At 35.0% G+C, this 20,824-nt stretch overlaps 1 protein-coding gene across 4 annotated transcripts in view; it reads left to right on the top strand.

The window, feature by feature from the left end:
• LOC139518699 (uncharacterized) overlaps nucleotides 1-17,811 on the top strand; it is a 37,723-nt gene extending 19,912 nt beyond the window's left edge. For 2 of the 4 annotated variants that reach the window (XM_071310168.1, XM_071310169.1), the window contains 8 exons: nucleotides 491-580; nucleotides 1,514-1,595; nucleotides 2,400-2,476; nucleotides 10,081-10,218; nucleotides 12,887-13,024; nucleotides 13,902-14,047; nucleotides 14,869-15,028; nucleotides 16,089-17,811. In XM_071310168.1, the coding sequence (XP_071166269.1) occupies nucleotides 491-580; nucleotides 1,514-1,595; nucleotides 2,400-2,476; nucleotides 10,081-10,218; nucleotides 12,887-13,024; nucleotides 13,902-14,047; nucleotides 14,869-15,028; nucleotides 16,089-16,175 (918 nt within the window). In that variant the 3' untranslated portion in view covers nucleotides 16,176-17,811. The other 2 variants (XR_011663433.1, XM_071310170.1) reach the window with 2 other exon arrangements.
• Nucleotides 17,812-20,824: the final 3,013 nt, after the last annotated feature.

Here is a 20,824-nt window from a genome sequence, read left to right as displayed (position 1 = left end):
TTGGGTTGTGTCACTTTGACTGTTATGTTATCCCTTAATACATGTAGTACTAAATACAAGAGGGGTGTCATCTGTAACCCATGGACACATTCTCAATTTATTTGAATTGATGTCAAACATGAAAAACTATCTATTTCATAAAAAAAAATCAAGGATTCCATTTTAAAAAATGCTTATTATACAAGAAACTAAGACCATGTTTTCCAATTGTCTTTTTATGAGATGGATTGCTTGCCGTTTTGTTATACAATGTAACAAGCCAATAATAATGATTAGAACATGTTGAAAATAACGAATAGTTAGAAGTTCAAACATGATTGACTTGAGTCAGCTAGTAAAATGACAAATATAATACACCATTGAATTTGTTGTTTATCCATTGCTAAGGAAGTTGTTAACCAATCAAAACCTTCTGGTGTAAGCTTTAAAAATATTATCTAAATGGATTAAATATTGTAACTATGAACTGACTCTAAAGTATACTTTCCAGGAGAACTGTAATTATCCCTCTCATCCACTGGTGTATTCAGCATTGACAGATTTCTCATTGGAAACTGATGCTATCCATCAAGAATTTCAGGTAATAAACTTATTTAAAAAAATATATTATTCTTGTGGCATAAATTATAGAATATTTAATCCAAGATATCAAATTGAGAACATTATTCACTTAGTTACTGAATAACACATTAATTCATGAAAATGATATTATTTCATACTATTTGTAATCCAATTCCCTCCACTCCCATTTGAATGTAATAAAACAAAACTCAACATATATAAGTAATGATAATCATATTTGGCATAAATAAACATTTACAATCATACATATGTCATAATTAATTTCTCATTTAAAGTCTATATTATTGATAAATATAATAATAAATAATAAATGCACCAGTCACTTCCCAAACAAATATCAAATTCATCAACTTCTTCGATTTAATAAGGTATAACACATGTACAAAAATATTCAAATAATACAAAAATAAAATGGGCGGGAGGATGGGTAAATTTAACGTGTCATGAATTGACCAGTAAACTGTTCGAAATGACCAGGGAATATAAAATTTACTTGAAGTGAACAGGTATTTCTATTAACAAATCGAATGCGATTAAATTACGAACGATAAATTTTGTACAAACAGGTAACGAGTAATGTCGAAAGCATCCAAGATGGAATTAAGTATTTTTAATTATTTAAAAAATTATCATTTACAGAAATTTGAATTTCAAAAGTAAACAACTGATTAATGAAACTTGTGAATTATTGCATTTTTAAAAAAAACCTTTTAATAAAATTTTTCTTAATTAGTTTAGTAATTTTTGATAAATATTGAGTTTATACATGTGGTGTTCATCTATAGAGAGTTTAATACTTGTATTTTATGTCAGATTATCTCCCCTTATTGCTTACTAAATTTAACTTTTTTGTAAATATTATTAAACAGTTGAAATTAAATGACAATATTGAAATGTTCTTCATCTTCTTTTCTTTTTGGTTTGTTTACAGCTGATTCCAAATGAAACACCCAGACTTTCATGTGTGCCTGTTGGAGCCGAGGATAAAAACAGATTTGCTAATGTACTGCCTTGTAAGTTTTTTTAGTATCTAATTGGTCATTCACTGATGTTGCTTCTTTTTATTTTACATAAAGACTTCTTGGTTGAGTATTGGGTTACAGATAAAAAGGCATGGAGTAAATACCAAATAATTAACTCTTGAGATCACTACCAAGTCAATATTTAAGCTTCTTCGATAGGAATCAACCTCATACAAATAAATACATCTGTTATCCTATTTAGGTTTGAAGATTCCTTTATACAAAGACTGTAACCTTTTGAAAATTTAGTTAATATAAGATACTTCTATTTCATACTGGAATTTCCAAAATCAATCAAATTCTTTTACGTGTACAGGTATGTGTACATAAGGATAATTTCTATCTGATGCAGCACATTTATTAATCAGTGATCACACTAGCTATAGTATATGTGATTTTTTTCATCTAATTGAGGAATGACTGTAATATTTTTTCTGTCTATGAAGAAATAACATAAAAAAATATGGTGCACACTGAATAACGCGCGTAGCGGGTTATTTAACAGTGTGCACCACATTTTTTATGTTATTTCGAATAGACAGAAAAAATATTACAGTCATTTCTTATAATTTAATTCTAAATCCATTTTAAACCGTAGAAAACCATGAAAAAACGTTGATGACGTCACGGTCACATGACTTAATTATGTCTATGGGCTCATAACAAAATAACGTCAGCCAATCAGAAGACGTGTTACGTCCTAAAATTATTGTAAAATAAATACGAGCTTTACATTATATCATTAATCAGCCTATGGTAAATCCACATTATGTTGTATATTTTCTTTTTATACAGTTCCACATACCAGAGTGAAGTTACAAAAGATTCCTGGGGAAGACTTCTCTGATTATATCAATGCCAACTTTATAACGGTAGGAATTTAATGTGAAGTTGATGATCTATCTCTATTCAGTCCTGGAATCTTCTTAACCCAAACTACATTTTCAATAGTGTTGAGAGTTTTATTTGATGGTTCTAATGGTGAAAAGTCTTAGTTGGAAAGTCACTAAGATAGAAAAAATGGAATTATTTTTAATAGCTTAAATCAGAATACATGAATTTGCAGTTACAATATATAGATATTAAAAAAACTTATGTGTTTGTAAGACAGAAAAGAAAAAATGTAAGAATAGATTATCGGGTTTTCTACACATTGATATCGTAAAATATCAGACGCAAGCAACAATGTGGACCTTTTTGGCGAGTGAGCACAGCAAACGAGCTAAAAAGTTTTACATTGTGTCGTGCGACTGATATTTAATGATATCTATATATAGAAACCCTGATTATCTGTTTGTTACTGGTCTTTTCCCTCTTTCTAAGACAGTTTTACTTTTGACAGAAGCAAGCTTGATAATGTCTCCTCTCACATTGTGACGTCGCTGATAACTTCTCCCACATTGTGACGTTGCTGATAACTTCTCCTCTCGCATTGTGACGTCGCTGATAACTTCTCCTCTCACATTGTGACGTCGCTGATAACTTCTCCTCTGACATTGTGACATCACTGATAACTTCTCTCACATTGTGACATCGCTGATAACTTCTCCTCTCGCATTGTGACAATGCTGATAACTTCTCCTCTCGCATTGTGATGTCGCTGATAACTTCTCCTCTCACATTGTGACGTGGCTGATAACTTCTCCTCTCACATTGTGACATCGCTGATAACTTCTCCTCTCACATTGTGACGTCGCTGATAACTTCTCCTCTCACATTGTGACGTCGCTGATAACTTCTCCTCTCACATTGTGACGTCGCTGATAACTTCTCCTCTCACATTGTGACATTGCTGATAACTTATCTCACATTGTGACGTCGCTGATAACTTCTCCTCTCGCATTGTGACATCGCTGATAACTTCTCCTCTCACATTGTGACATCGCTGATAACTTCTCCTCTCACATTGTGACAATGCTGATAACTTCTCCTCTCACATTGTGACGTCACTGATAACTTCTCCTCTCACATTGTGACGTCGCTGATAACTTCTCCTCTCACATTGTGACATCGCTGATAACTTCTCCTCTCACATTGTGACGTCGCTGATAACTTCTCCTCTCACATTGTGACGTCGCTGATAACTTCTCCTCTCACATTGTGACAATGCTGATAACTTCTCCTCTCACATTGTGACGTCGCTGATAACTTCTCCTCTCACATTGTGACGTCGCTGATAACTTCTCCTCTCACATTGTGTCAATGCTGATAACTTCTCCTCTCACATTGTGACGTCGCTGATAACTTCTCCTCTCGCATTGTGACATTGCTGATAACTTCTCTCACATTGTGACATTGCTGATAACTTCTCTCACATTGTGACGTCGCTGATAACTTCTCCTCTCACATTGTGACGTCGCTGATAACTTCTCCTCTCACATTGTGACATCGCTGATAACTTCTCCTCTCACATTGTGACGTCGCTGATAACTTCTACTCTCACATTGTGACATCGCTGATAACTTCTCCTCTCACATTGTGACAATGCTGATAACTTCTCCTCTCACATTGTGACGTCGCTGATAACTTCTCCTCTCACATTGTGACGTCGCTGATAACTTCTCCTCTCACATTGTGACAATGCTGATAACTTCTCCTCTCACATTGTGACGTCGCTGATAACTTCTCCTCTCACATTGTGACAATGCTGATAACTTCTCCTCTCACATTGTGACGTCGCTGATAACTTCTCCTCTCGCATTGTGACATTGCTGATAACTTCTCTCACATTGTGACGTCGCTGATAACTTCTCTCACATTGTGACGTCGCTGATAACTTCTCCTCTCGCATTGTAACGTCGCTGATAACTTCTCCTCTCACATTGTGACAATGCTGATAACTTCTCCTCTCACATTGTGACGTCGCTGATAACTTCTCCTCTCGCATTGTGACATTGCTGATAACTTCTCTCACATTGTGACGTTGCTGATAACTTCTCCTCTCGCATTGTAACGTCGCTGATAACTTCTCCTCTCACATTGTGACGTCGCTGATAACTTCTCCTCTCACATTGTGACATCGCTGATAACTTCTCTCACATTGTGACGTGGCTGATAACTTCTCCTCTCTCATTGTGACATCGCTGATAACTTCTCCTCTCACATTGTGACGTCGCTGATAACTTCTCCTCTAACATTGTGACAATGCTGATAACTTCTCCTCTCACATTGTGACGTCGCTGATAACTTCTCCTCTCAGATTGTGACATCGCTGATAACTTCTCTCACATTGTGACAATGCTGATAACTTCTCTCACATTGTGACGTCGCTGATAACTTCTCCTCTCACATTGTGATGTCGCTGATAACTTCTCCGCTCACATTGTGACAATGCTGATAACTTCTCCTCTCACATTGTGATGTCGCTGATAACTTCTCCTCTCACATTGTGACGTCGCTGATAACTTCTCCTCTCACATTGTGACAATGCTGATAACTTCTCCTCTCACATTGTGACAATGCTGATAACTTCTCCTCTCACATTGTGATGTCGCTGATAACTTCTCCTCTCACATTGTGACGTCACTGATAACTTCTCCTCTCACATTGTGACAATGCTGATAACTTCTCCTCTCACATTGTGACGTCGCTGATAACTTCTCCTCTCGCATTGTGACATTGATGATAACTTCTCTCACATTGTGACATCGCTGATAACTTCTCTCACATTGTGACGTCGCTGATAACTTCTCCTCTCGCATTGTAATGTCGCTGATAACTTCTCTCACATTGTGACAATGCTGATAACTTCTCCTCTCACATTGTGACGTCGCTGATAACTTCTCCTCTCGCATTGTGACATTGCTGATAACTTCTCTCACATTGTGACGTCGCTGATAACTTCTCCTCTCGCATTGTAACGTCGCTGATAACTTATCCTCTCACATTGTGACGTCGCTGATAACTTCTCCTCTCACATTGTGACATCGCTGATAACTTCTCTCACATTGTGACGTGGCTGATAACTTCTCCTCTCTCATTGTGACATCGCTGATAACTTCTCCTCTCACATTGTTACGTCGCTGATAACTTCTCCTCTCACATTGTGACAATGCTGATAACTTCTCTCACATTGTGACGTCGCTGATAACTTCTCCTCTCACATTGTGACGTCGCTGATAACTTCTCCTCTCACATTGTGACAATGCTGATAACTTCTCCTCTCACATTGTGACGTCGCTGATAACTTCTCCTTTCACATTGTGACGTCGCTGATAACTTCTCTCACATTGTGACAATGCTGATAACTTCTCCTCTCACATTGTGACGTCGCTGATAACTTCTCCTCTCACATTGTGACGTCGCTGATAACTTCTCCTCTCACATTGTGACAATGCTGATAACTTCTCCTCTCACATTGTGACGTCGCTGATAACTTCTCCTCTCGCATTGTGACATTGCTGATAACTTCTCTCACATTATGACGTCGCTGATAACTTCTCCTCTCGCATTGTAACGTCGCTGATAACTTCTCCTCTCGCATTGTGACATTGCTGATAACTTCTCTCACATTATGACGTCGCTGATAACTTCTCCTCTCGCATTGTAACGTCGCTGATAACTTCTCCTCTCACATTGTGACAATGCTGATAACTTCTCTCACATTGTGATGTCGCTGATAACTTCTCCTCTCGCATTGTGGCATTGCTGATAACTTCTCTCACATTGTGACGTCGCTGATAACTTCTCCTCTCGCATTGTAACGTCGCTGATAACTTCTCCTCTCACATTGTGACGTCGCTGATAACTTCTCCTCTCACATTGTGACATCGCTGATAACTTCTCTCACATTGTGACGTGGCTGATAACTTCTCCTCTCTCATTGTGACATTGCTGATAACTTCTCCTCTCACATTGTGACATCGCTGATAACTTCTCCTCTCACATTGTGACAATGCTGATAACTTCTCCTCTCACATTGTGACATCGCTGATAACTTCTCTCACATTGTGACGTGGCTGATAACTTCTCCTTTCTCATTGTGACATCGCTGATAACTTCTCCTCTCTCATTGTGATGTTGCTGATAACTTCTCCTCTCGCATTGTAACGTCGCTGATAACTTCTCCAGTCACATTGTGACATGTGACATCGCTGATAACTTCTCCTCTCTCATTGTGACAATGCTGATAACTTCTCCTCTCGCATTGTGATGTCGCTGATAACTTCTCTCGCATTGTGACGTCGCTGATAATTTCTCTGGTCACATTGTGACATGTGACGTCGCTGATAACTTCTCCTCTCACATTGTGACGTCGCTGATAACTTCTTCTCTCACATTGTGATGTCGCTGATAACTTCTCCTCTCACATTGTGACATCGCTGATAACTTCTCTCACACTTTGACATCGCTGATAACTTCTCCTCTCTCATTGTGACGTCGCTGATAACTTCTTCTCTCACATTGTGACGTCGCTGATAACTTCTCCTCTCACATTGTGACGTCGCTGATAACTTCTCCTCTCACATTGTGATGTCACTGATAACTTCTCCTCTCACATTGTGACGTCGCTGATAACTTCTCTCACACTTTGACATCGCTGATAACTTCTCCTCTCTCATTGTGACGTCGCTGATAACTTCTTCTCTCACATTGTGACGTCGCTGATAACTTCTCCTCTCACATTGTAACGTCGCTGATAACTTCTCCTCTCACATTGTGACAATGCTGATAACTTCTCCTCTCACATTGTGATGTCGCTGATAACTTCTCCTCTCGCATTGTGGCATTGCTGATAACTTCTCTCACATTGTGACGTCGCTGATAACTTCTCCTCTCGCATTGTAACGTCGCTGATAACTTCTCCTCTCACATTGTGACGTCGCTGATAACTTCTCCTCTCACATTGTGACATCGCTGATAACTTCTCTCACATTGTGACGTGGCTGATAACTTCTCCTCTCTCATTGTGACATTGCTGATAACTTCTCCTCTCACATTGTGACATCGCTGATAACTTCTCCTCTCACATTGTGACAATGCTGATAACTTCTCCTCTCACATTGTGACATCGCTGATAACTTCTCTCACATTGTGACGTGGCTGATAACTTCTCCTTTCTCATTGTGACATCGCTGATAACTTCTCCTCTCTCATTGTGATGTTGCTGATAACTTCTCCTCTCGCATTGTAACGTCGCTGATAACTTCTCCAGTCACATTGTGACATGTGACATCGCTGATAACTTCTCCTCTCTCATTGTGACAATGCTGATAACTTCTCCTCTCGCATTGTGACGTCGCTGATAATTTCTCTGGTCACATTGTGACATGTGACGTCGCTGATAACTTCTCCTCTCACATTGTGACGTCGCTGATAACTTCTTCTCTCACATTGTGATGTCGCTGATAACTTCTCCTCTCACATTGTGACATCGCTGATAACTTCTCTCACACTTTGACATCGCTGATAACTTCTCCTCTCTCATTGTGACGTCGCTGATAACTTCTTCTCTCACATTGTGACGTCGCTGATAACTTCTCCTCTCACATTGTGACGTCGCTGATAACTTCTCCTCTCACATTGTGATGTCACTGATAACTTCTCCTCTCACATTGTGACGTCGCTGATAACTTCTCTCACACTTTGACATCGCTGATAACTTCTCTCTCATTGTGACGTCGCTGATAACTTCTCCTCTCACATTGTGACGTCGCTGATAACTTCTCCTCTCACATTGTGACGTCGCTGATAACTTCTCCTCTCACATTGTGATGTCGCTGATAACTTCTCCTCTCACATTGTGACGTCGCTGATTACTTCTCTCGCATTGTGACGTCGCTGATAACTTCTCCTCTCACATTGTGACGTCGCTGATTACTTCTCGCGCATTGTGACGTCGCTGATAACTTCTCCTCTCACATTGTGACGTCGCTGATAACTTCTCCTCTCACATTGTGATGTCGCTGATAACTTCTCCTCTCACATTGTGACATCGCTGATAACTTCTCTCACATTGTGACGTCGCTGATAACTTCTCTCACACTGTGACATCGCTGATAACTTCTCCTCTCACATTGTGACGTCGCTGATAACTTCTCCTCTCACATTGTGACATCGCTGATAACTTCTCCTCTCACATTGTGACGTCGCTGATAACTTCTCCTCTTACAATTTGACAATGCTGATAACTTCTCCTCTCACATTGTGACGTCGCTGATAACTTCTCCTCTCACATTGTGACAATGCTGATAACTTCTCCTCTTACATTGTGACAGTGCTGATAACTTCTCTCGCATTGTGACATCGCTGATAACTTCTCCTCTCACATTGTGACGTCGCTGATAACTTCTCCTCTCACATTGTGACAATGCTGATAATGTCTCCTCTTACATTGTGACAATGCTGATAACTTCTCCTCTCACATTGTGACGTCGCTGATAACTTCTCCTCTCGCATTGTGATGTCGCTGATAACTTCTCCTCTCGCATTGTAACGTCGCTGATAACTTCTCCCGTTACATTGTGACATCGCTGATAACTTCTCCTCTCACATTGTGACGTTGCTGATTATTATGCCAGGTTTTGTTTTAAAGCCTTGATATGAGAATTACGGAGAGACAGAGCAGGGTGGTATAGGCGGAGGGAAGGACGATAATGTCTCCTCTGACATCGCTGATAACTTCTCCTCTCACATTGTGACATCGCTGATTATTATGCCAGGTTTCATTTTAAAGCCTTGATATGAGAATTACGGAGAGACAGAGCAGGGTGATATAGGCGTAGGGAAGGACGATAAATTTCAATATCAGAATGTCGAGAGACAAAATGCATACACCTTAAAAATCTAAACAACTTAAGTAAAGGCAATGTTTATAACTATAGATCAATTTACATTTGCATTATTATTTTTGTGAAATAGCAAGAAATAGAAAAAAATCCTTATTTTTATGTTTCTTTCCTATGAACAGTGAATCTTAATGAAAATATTCCCATGAAAAATATAAATGTCTACCTATAAATTTGTTTTGTTTGTCAAAAATATTTTCCTTTATAAGATCTGAATAAAATGTTCAATTTTGATCTACAAATTTCTTCAAATTACTATATTATCTATAAATTTTTAAAGCATTTTAATATTACAGACATATTATCCTTTTTCATCCTTTGTTATAATAGTTTTTGTGTCAACCAACTATATAAGCAATATATAAGGCTGAACAGATGATGTCAACCAACTATATAAACAATATATAAGGCTGAACAGATGATGTCAACCAACTATATAAACAATATATAAGGCTGAACAGATGATGAATTTATTTACTGTTGTCTGTCAATGTACTTGAAAATTTGTTAATGCTAGTCACAGGTCTACAACTTGACCTAATATTGGACCAATGGGCATACATAAAAACTTAACTTCCTGTAGCTGAAAATTGCGAAATAAGTTTTATGAATTCATAGCACTGCTGAATCCAAGCAAATAAGATCAAAATAATAATAACAACTGGTTGAAATTTATTAATATTATATAGGGATATAAAGAAGATTTAAGAGCTTACATAGCCACACAGGCTCCATTGTCTAGTACTGGTGGTGATTTCTGGAGAATGGTGTGGGAACAACAGTCCAGGGTCATTCTAATGTTAACTGATATGGACGAGAGAGGACAGGTATTATAAACTATGTATTATATAGGGGTAGCCACACAGACACCATTGTCTAGTACTGCTGGTCATTCTGATGTTAACTGATATGGACGAGAGAGGACAGGTATCACAAAGTACCCGGTATGGATTATGAGCACCATCATCTTTGAAGGCCTCACTCTATGAGGTTTTAGTCAATTGACGAATTGTAAAATCATTTAGCTACAATAGAAAAATATATTTTAAAGACTGATACCTTCATGCCTTAATGCAATATAGCTTTGTCTAAAGAGTGAGCCAAAGAAATCTGTAACACATTAGATTTATCAATTGTTAGATGTCTTCTTACTGTTTGCACAAACTAAATTGTAAGGCACATATATATGATCTTTTTGTCACATTTTGCCTACTGAAATGAAGCGTCAGCAACATTGATTGGGTGTATAATGGCTCATAGTACATTTTTGTTTAGTGACTGTGATGATCTGTACACATTGTAAAGTACTGAAATAATATCTAATTCTCAATTTTAAATTTAATTTTTATTATTTTATTGTATCTCAGGTTGTTTTTATACGACCGCAAAATTAGAAAAATTTTTGGTCAAATATTAGTATGACGTTGGCGTCGGCGTCGTATGAAGACATTAGGTTTTCGCACTCTTACTTAAGTATAAGTAAATAGAAATCTATGAAATTTAAGCACAAGGTTTATGACCATAAAAGGAAGTTTGGGATTGATTTTGGGAGTTTTGGGCCCAAACAGTTTAGGAATTAGGGGCCAAAAAAAAGGTCCCAAATAAGTATTTTTCTTGGTTTTTGCACAATAACTTTAGTATAAATAAATAGAAATCTATGAAATTTTAACACAAGGTTTATGACCACAAAAGGAAGGTTGGTCCCAACAGTTTAGGAATTAGGGGCCAAAAGGGTCAATAATTAAACTTTGTTTGATTTCATAGAAAATTGAACTATTGGGGTTCTTTGATATGCCGAATCTAACCGTGTATTTAGATCCTAAATTTTTGGTCCCGTTTTCAAATTGGTCTACATTAAGGTCCAAAGGGTCCAAAATTAAGCTTAGTTTGATTTTAACAAAAATTGAATTCTTGGGGTTCTTTGATATGCTGATTCTAAACATGTACTTAGTTTTTTTTATTATAGGCCGAGTTTTCAAGTTGGTCCAAATCGGGGTCCAAAATTAAACTTTGTTTGATTTCAACAAAAATTGAATATATGGGGTTCTTTGATATGCTGAATCTAACAATGTATTTAGATTCATGATATTTGGGCCCGGTTATAAAATTGGTCCACAGGGAGCTCTAAAGGGTCCAAAATTGAACTTTATTTGATGTCATCAAAAATTGAATTCTTGGGGTTCTTTGATATGCTAAATCTAACCATGTATTTAGTTTTGGATACTGGAATACCACAAAGGCATGGTAAGAAGTGTCTTTGGGAGTTATGGCTCAAACCCTTAAGGAATAATGTGCAAAAAAGGGGGGAAAAGGGTTTCCAGGTTAATGGACAATTACTTAAGTACATAACATAATTAAAAAGCAGTGTAATGACTTTAGTTTAATAAACTTCATTGGAAATTTGGCAATATAGAATATTGCTGATGAAGCTTTTTTGTTTATTTTTAGCCATGATTATTGTAGTTTCCAGACAATAAATTGGAGTTATCTTTCTTTGTCCAGCATGGTTGTTGAATCACCTTAAACCAATGCTTTATGAAATATTCTTTGAAAATTGGAGTTATCTTTCTTTGTCCAGAATAGTAGTTGAATCAACTTAACTCATTGCTTTATACAACATACAATGTATATTCACTTTTACTACCAACTAATAAATTAAAACAATCTTTACCATTCAGTGATTACAAGCACTTTTTTTACATTTTAATGTTTTATGATGTATTTAAATGTGTAATTATTGTTGCAAAGTCCATTAGAAATTTGAATTGAGATTCGTTTTGGAATAAGGGAAAGGGGGATGTGAAAAAAATAATTGGAGGGGGGATGGGGGGGGGGGGGGTCAATTTTTCTCATTTCAGATTTCAGAAATAAAAAAAAAATTTCTTCAAACATTAATATTCAACAGCATAGTGAGTGAATTGCTCAAAGGCAAAAAAAAATTTAAGTTTATAAGACCACATTTATTCTGTGTCAAAAACTTATGCTGTGTCAACTATTTAATCACAATCCAAATTTAGAGCTGAATCCAGCTTGAATGTTGTGTCCATACTTGCCCCAACTGTTCAGGGTTCAACCTCTGCGGTCATATAAAGCTGTGCTCCATGGAGCATCTGGTTATATTCCTAATACTAAATTGCCCATTGTTTTTTAGCCTAGATGTATACCCTACTGGCCAGAGAAAACAGGGATGGAGAACAGACTGACCTATGGTGATTTTATTATCACATTGTTTTTTAGCCCAGATGTATACCCTACTGGCCAGAGAAGACAGGGATGGAGAACAGATTGACCTATGGGGATTTTATAATCACTTTGTTTTTTAGCCCAGATGTATACCATACTGGCCAGAGATAACAGGGATGGAGAACAGACTGACCTATGGCGATTTTATTATCACATTGTTTTTTAGCCCAGATGTATACCCTACTGGCCAGAGAAGACAGGGATGGAGAACAGATTGACCTATGGAGATTTTATAATCACTTTGTTTTTTAGCCCAGATGTATACCATACTGGCCAGAGAAGACAGGGATGGAGAACAGACTGACCTATGGAGATTTTATTATCACTCTGAAGAAGAAAGAAATTCACCAGGAATACATTGTGTCAGTATTAGAAATCAAAGATATAGAAGTAGGTATATTGTAATTGTATTATTAAGGGCTATTCAATTAAAATGCAACTGACAGGGCTGGAAGTGAAGGTTAATTATTGAATGTAGGTCGTGGTTTTTTGTATGACTGCAAAATATTTTTTGGGATCGAATAATGGTATGATGTCGTTGTTGTCGTCTGCATCTTAGTCCGAAGACACGTTTGATATCCTGACAATACCTTTAGTTAAAGTGAATGGATTTTTATGAAATTTAATAAGAAACCACAAAAGGAAGGTTGGGATTGATTTTTGATTAATGTTCCCAAACATTTGGAATTAGGGGCCCAAAAGGTACCAAAGGTTACATATCACAAAAGGATGGCTGGGATTGAGTTTGGGGTTAATTGCCCAATTAATGCAGGAATAATTAAGGGGCCAAAAAAAGAATTTTTCTAGTTTCCAGACCAGACTATGTGTTTAAGTGTATTGATCTCTCTAAAATTGATCCATACTACAAAGAAAAGTCTGGGATTAAGTTTCAAGAAGAAATCTTTAATTGCACTGTTTTGTGCAATAGAGACATTTATTTTGTGTCAGAAACCTATACTTGGTAAAAAATTTGATCAAAATCCAAATTAAGACAGCATCAAGCTTGAATATAGTGTCCAAATTTGCCCTAACTGTTCACGGTTCAACCTCTGCTGTCGTATCAGTCGTATCAGTGAACTGATTCAATTCTTAAACAAGACCTAATGGGGAAGAACCCCATAATATATAATGGTACAAAAAAAACACACCAAAGAATTGAATGATTAGATTATAAAAATTACACATTCCTTTGATGAATAATATAAAACAATAGTTACATTTAGAGGTTTCTTTTCATTTATTTAACTGTAATACTTTCTTTTTGTAGAAGAATTTAGTGAGAGAAGTTCGTCACTTCTGGTACACATGTTGGCCATCAGACAGTACACCAGAACCTATCTCCTTAGTAAAGTTTGTATTAGATACCAGACCTTATTATGAAGACAGTGGGGCACCTGTTGTTGTACACTGCAGGTATAGTAATATTGTGTAAAATGTGACTTTAGAGTTTGGTCTTGCAAGATTTACACACAAGCTGAATATGTTTTGTCCTGATAATGATTGAATAATTGCCACTGGATATAAAGCAAACAAAAATCAATCAATGTTTCTTACTTTATTACATTGTTACACCTTTGTTCTAAATATATATATATAAAAAAAAAAAATATTGATCATTTAACCTCAAATTGAAGAAGCCAAACAAACCTAAAGCCTCATCATAGTGTTATCAGTTGCTCATTTATTGTCTACCATGATATATACTTTGCATGAAATGCAATATAAAACCCTGTGGAACTGATGACTTCATATCTAAATCTTCCAAGGGTTATCACAATTTCTGATGAATTAAATCAATCTTTTCTCTTCAGTGCTTACAAGCACTTTGATTTAGCACATGCCATTCTCATAAAAAAAAAAATTGTGTAATTTTACCATCTTTTGCTTCTCTGGTATTTTTGATATAAAAAAGAAGATGGGGTATGATTGCCAATGAGACAACTCTACACTAGAGACCTAAATGACACACAAATTAACAACTATATGTCACTGTATGGCCTTCAACAATGAGAAGAGCCCATACAGCATAGCCAGCTGTATAAGTTCCTGAAATGACCAATGTAAAACAATTCAAACGAGAAAACTAATATCCTAATTTAGGTATATGTTAATTTTTTTCATCTGAATCCTAACCTTTGTTTAACATTTGTAGCCCCGGAACAGGGAGAACAGGTACTCTGATAGCTATAGACATATGTATGAGATCTTTTCTAACCTATGTTTAACATTTGTAGCCCCGGAACAGGGAGAACAGGTACTCTGATAGCTATAGACATATGTATGAGATCTTATGAAGACAAGAGATCAGTCAACGTCCTCAACACTGTTTATAAAATGAGGAAGGAGAGAGCTGGTGTGGTGCACACTAAAAACGAGTACAACCTCATTTATAAGGTATTTACAACTTATTTAATATATTATCACGCTTATTTCTAAAAGTCGTAATGGGGTAAAAACAAAACATTACCAAATATATTCCTTCTGGTCAACATATAGTTTATATTATGCTTTTTCTAAAAAATTTAAAAAAAAACATATGTCTTTGAGCTTATTATTAAACTACAGGTTGTGAAAATTAGCACATTTCTAAATAGGACAGCTGTTTCAATTTATTTTATGTGCTTCAGCTTTTCATTTTGCGATTTGATGAAGGGCTTTGTGTTTTGAATTTCACTTAAAGGACAGTAGTTTTGTTATTTTACTTTTTATTATGTGAATAGATAGAAAACTATAAAATCAAAATATCGAGAGTTATCTTGCCTTAATAAAACCATAAGTTAAAAATTTTTGAATCAATTAAAAATCTTTTTTTTGAAAGCTGACATTATTTTCCTCACTTTATAAGTAAGAAAGTCTTCTGAATGGAATACATTCTTTCCTGAAAATTTGCAACTTTTAGGTAAAGATTGCGTAAAATGCAATCAAAACCTTATGGGTTGACTTGATAATTCTTCCAAGGCTTATCACTACCTTTTTGATACACAAAATATAGTGCATTGATCAGAACATCCTATAATTCCTATGCATGAAAATTTCCAGAAATTTATCAATGTAATATATGCTCAGATATTCAAGGCACAAAATGATGTTACACTTGTCAAGGAAATTACATAAATTTTGAAAATATCTGTTCTAAAAATATAAATGATGTCATTCATTGTTAAAGTCATCTTTAGAATTGGAGTTATCTTCCTTTGTCTAGAATGGCTGTTAAATCAACTGCAACCAATGCAATATTTAATTTTACTCCCCACTGATAAATTGAAGCAATCCTTACCCTTAGTGCTTACAAGCACTTTGATTTATTGTTTTCTGTTATTTTATGATCCAAGATGGCAGAAGTTCCTTATAAAACTTTAATGGATTTAACCAGTATGAAATTGATAACAGATTTTGTTGGAGCATTATGTCCTTAACTATGCAACCACAATTGTACTTGTATTTGTATTTTCAGGCTGTGGGTGAGTATGCCATAGTGATGAATACTCCTACATCAATATCAACATCATCATCTGTGGCTACTCTTCAGAATATGCTGTGAAGTGGGAGGAGAAGCTTGTTGTCAAAATTGTGATCAGAGTTTTTGTGCATTCAAATGTGGTTGTTTCATTCAAAAACATGTTTTGGGGAAAAAGTTTAACATATATGAACAAATTTTAAAGTACAGGTTGTCTACCATCAATAAATAACAAACTGTTAATGGGGACAGATGGCTTCAACTGTAAAATTACTTGTTTGTCACTGCTAGGTACTCATATTACCATAATATCATTCCTTTGTGACATAAATAAATTTGTTCTGAAATGTGGCACCTTGTGCAGGGCTGAATGATGATTAAAAGTTTGTTGAAATTATTAAATTGTAATATTGTCCCCATTTTTTTACCATTGTTTTGTGTAATTGATCATTTAACATTACATTCCAATACTCTTCTGTGATATCAAGTTATTCTAATTGTAATGTATTATATGCAGCTAAATGCTGAATAAACACATTAAGAATATTCTATTGCACAGTAATTGTCAAATTTTTCTTATATTATGCTATGAACCACATGCAGTATTGTCAATGTTGTAAAAACCTGAAAATGTAAGATAAATTAATATGATTTCAGTATTTGCTTCAAATAAAGTTATAAAGCTGTAAAAAGCAAATGCAATATATCTTTAACACGTTGATATTAATGTCACTATTGAAAAAAAAACATCACAAAACCATTCCCTATTGACTAGTATTTATTTGCTTGAGGTGAGTCCTTTTATGGCATATAAAATTTAACAAAATGGCTTTCTGATCAAATTTAAGTAGATCAATACTTTTAGTTGAATGATATCTCAAAATATTCCTAAAGACCAGTTAACTTAATTTTATCATTTGATTTTGCCATTTGATTAATGACTTTCTGTTTCGAATTCCTTGGAGTTCAGTATTTTTGTGATTTTCCTTGCCTATAAAACTTATGATTTCTGGTGTCTGTAACATCCCTGTTGAAACCGTTTTAATCTTTCGTTAAACCTTGATTTTGATGGTTATACAGTGAAACTTAAGGAGTAAAATAGTAAACAAAATAAATTAAGAAAGATTGAAAATGTATCAAACATATTGTAATTACACCTGGAATCAACATTAAGATGTATCAAACATATTGTAATTACACCTGGAATCAACATTAAGATGTATCAAACATATTGTAATTACACCTGGAATCAACATTAAGATGTATCAAACATATTGTAATTACACCTGGAATCAACATTAAGATGTATCAAACATATTGTAATTACACCTGGAATCAACATTAAAATGTATCAAACATATTGTAATTACACCTGGAATCAACATTAAAATGTATCAAACATATTGTAATTACACCTGGAATCAACATTAAAATGTATAAAACATATTGTAATTACACCTGGAATCAACATTAAAATGTATCAAACATATTGTAATTACACCTGGAATCAACATTAAGATGTATCAAACATATTGTAATTACACCTGGAATCAACATTAAGATGTAATTAAATCATATCTTGTCATTAAATATTTATGTTTTATTGATACTCTTACAAATAATTGTAATTTGTTTTCATTTATATCCAGATAATTATATTGGATAGTGATAAATCCAACAGTGCCAAATAGTTTGTAAATAAAATGTTTCCAATTCCTGATATTTATTCTTCTTGTTGTATGACAATGTTGTCAATAGGTTGTTTTTCTTCTCATATATTTGTTTTATTGATACTAACGATGTATAGTTTGTTGTACAGTGGTATTCTTATGATTCAGTGTAACGTAGGTTTATGTTTGGTTTTATTTTATTTGCATTGGTCTTGGTTTCGCTGTATGTTTTTGAAATTTTTTAATTGAAGGTTGTACAGGGACCACTTGGTGTTTAGTTTTGAAAGATGTTATTGGATATGTTTCAATGCCATTTGGACTTTTTTCACTTTGATGTTCTCATTTTTTTTTTTTAGATCAAGGATGGGTTTGAAAACGGTTGGGAAAATTCAAAGACTTTAGTTGGTTTTATTACTGTCTCATTGACATATCCCACCGTGGCCCAAGTCTCCTCTCATTCATTTTAGCTTTTCCACCAAACATGCAGCATTTAGTAACAAGATCAAATAAAGACTGGTTGGCTCAGAGTGAGAATAATGTGTCTGGATTAATTGTTACATGACTTCTTGCAGGCATTACAAGCCAAAACTATAAAGTACTGATCAGCATGCAAATTTATTTAAAAGCATAATGTAGTCCTTTCTTTTAATTTAACTTATGAATACTTTCACTGAAGGTAGATTATTTTTGTATGGTCAATGTTTGGTTACATTCTTTAATGGTCAAAATTCAATAATGACACATGAATTATTCCTTTGAATTCCCTATATTGTAGCGTAATTGAAATGGAGATCTTGCACAATAAAGCACAAAGATAAAAACAGATCATTTAAAAAAAAAAAAAGAGATGTAACATCTGAGAAACAGATTCCACTCTATAAAAAAGAAGATATTCTATTTATTACAGTACGATATATCTACTCATTCTAAAAAAAATGACGTTCTTGAGATGGAAAATATCATATCCCACTTTAAGTAATCCACAAAATGTTGATGGTAATCCGTATATAAAGAAGAAGAGGTAATGAAAAAAATCTATATATCTCATTATCATCTTATCTTAAACTTGATAGATAGGTTGGTAATTTTTCACCCTCATTTTACCACCAATTTAACTTGTTTGCATTTAAACTTTCCTCTACCAACTCAAAGTGAAAAGATAATATTAAGCATAGATTGTATTGGCAATGCTTATATACGGGGCAAAGGTTATTAATTATGCTCCACAATTCTTATTGGCTACCAAATGTTTGGTTTTGAGGATTTTTTGTGCAATTTTAACTCCCAAAAGCGTTTCAAGAATATCAATATCAGACTAAATAACCTACAGCCACTGAATATATATTTTACAGGTTTGCTGGTAGACCAAAAAAGGTATCATTGACCCTTAACTATCTACGTTAACTCTTGTAATGTTCTATAATTGTTTATAGTTAAAGTTTACAGAAGTTTATTAATCTTCAAATCTCATCTCGATTAAGACGACAAATGAAGGTGACAGACACTAATTGAGGGATTCATATTGACTCCAAAATGAGCCAGACAATGTGCATCAAATAGATTCAAAAAATACCAAAAGCTAATTCAGACAGGCTAAAGGTGCACCAAAGAGGGGCTAAAGATATCAAAGGGGTTATCCATCCGTTGGTGTGTTTTATTATTTGATTTTTGCCATTTGATTAGGGACTTTCCGTTATGAATTTTCCTCGGAGTTCAGTATTTTTTGTGATTTTACTTTTCATTGAGACATGCTAAAGGTGTATCAAAGATAGGCGAAAGTTATCAAAAGGTCATTCAGACAGGGTAAATAGTTATCAAAGGTACCAGGCTTATAACTTGATACGCCAGACGCGTGTTTCGTCTTCATTAGACTCGCCAGTACGCTCCGATTAAAATAGGTAAAAAAGCCAAACAAGTAAAGTTGTAGAGCATTGAGGACACAAAATAATAAAAAGTTGTGCCAAATACGGCTAAGGTAATCTATGCCTGTAATAAGAATAATTCATACGTTTGCAAACAGTTAATTTAAAAAAATACTATATAATTGATTTTCATGTCAACACTGAGTTACTGACTTCATCGGGGACGAAACACCCACCAGCATTGGCGTCGACCCAGTGATGTAAAGTTATCCAAGGTACCAGGATTATAATTTGATATGCCAGACTCGCGTTTCGTCTACATTAGAACACAGCCAAGCGTTGAGAAAAATTTTTTCTCAAAAAACCCACCAAGCATCACTTGGTTGCTATTGTTAACAATCGCTTATTTGGATTATGTTTCTCTGTACTGAAAAATTCATTTTATTTCCAAATTTACCATTGAGTTATTTACCAGAACTTAATAATTCAAACATTAATAGAGACCGATCTACATATTTATCTTTTTTTTTATAGTTAAACCAAATATTTCCTTATTGTTAAATTTCCTTTTCTTGTTATTTCAATTTGCTGAACTTTTGGGTCAATCTTCTGGAGGACACATACATTAGTCTGGTAACTGTATGTGTGGGTGTCTCATAATTTTGTCACTTTTTTCAGAAATAATTGAATAGGAGAACTTTATCTTTAGTCAGCTGCATGACATTGATGATGAAAAAAGCATTTTCGATTCTTTGAATAACAAGTTGGATATGCTTAGCATTTTCAGCACGTGCAGCTGTTGTTATTGTTGAAGACATTGAAAAATACATTGTTTTATTCCCAATTATTTGGTAGGTACAGCTGTAGTTTTTTTTATTGTCAATAACATTAACGTTACCAATTGCATTTGAATTTATTGCACCAAATAAACAATAAATATCTCTTCAGTGAAGCTCGAGGCCAAAATGTTTTAGAATCGAAAGCATAGTCAAACATTGCAGAGTTAATCAAACCAAAATGGACAAATAATACCATTTTGCCCAGTAGCCATTGTCTCTGCATAGCTATTACTTCAACTTTGTATTTGATTTTGGCCTTCTTACTTTTGATGCAATCTCTAGTGGCAAGTCTTTTGAAGATGGAACGCGAGTTTGGCGAAACAAAGTATGATCCTGGTATCTTTGATCAGTTTCGTGCCATT

This window comes from Mytilus edulis, chromosome 4 (assembly GCF_963676685.1).
Source record: "Mytilus edulis chromosome 4, xbMytEdul2.2, whole genome shotgun sequence".
In the NCBI taxonomy this organism is placed as follows: Eukaryota; Metazoa; Mollusca; class Bivalvia; order Mytilida; family Mytilidae; genus Mytilus; species Mytilus edulis.
Note: the sequence above shows the minus strand (reverse complement) of the source record. Positions and strands in the feature narration are given on the sequence as shown.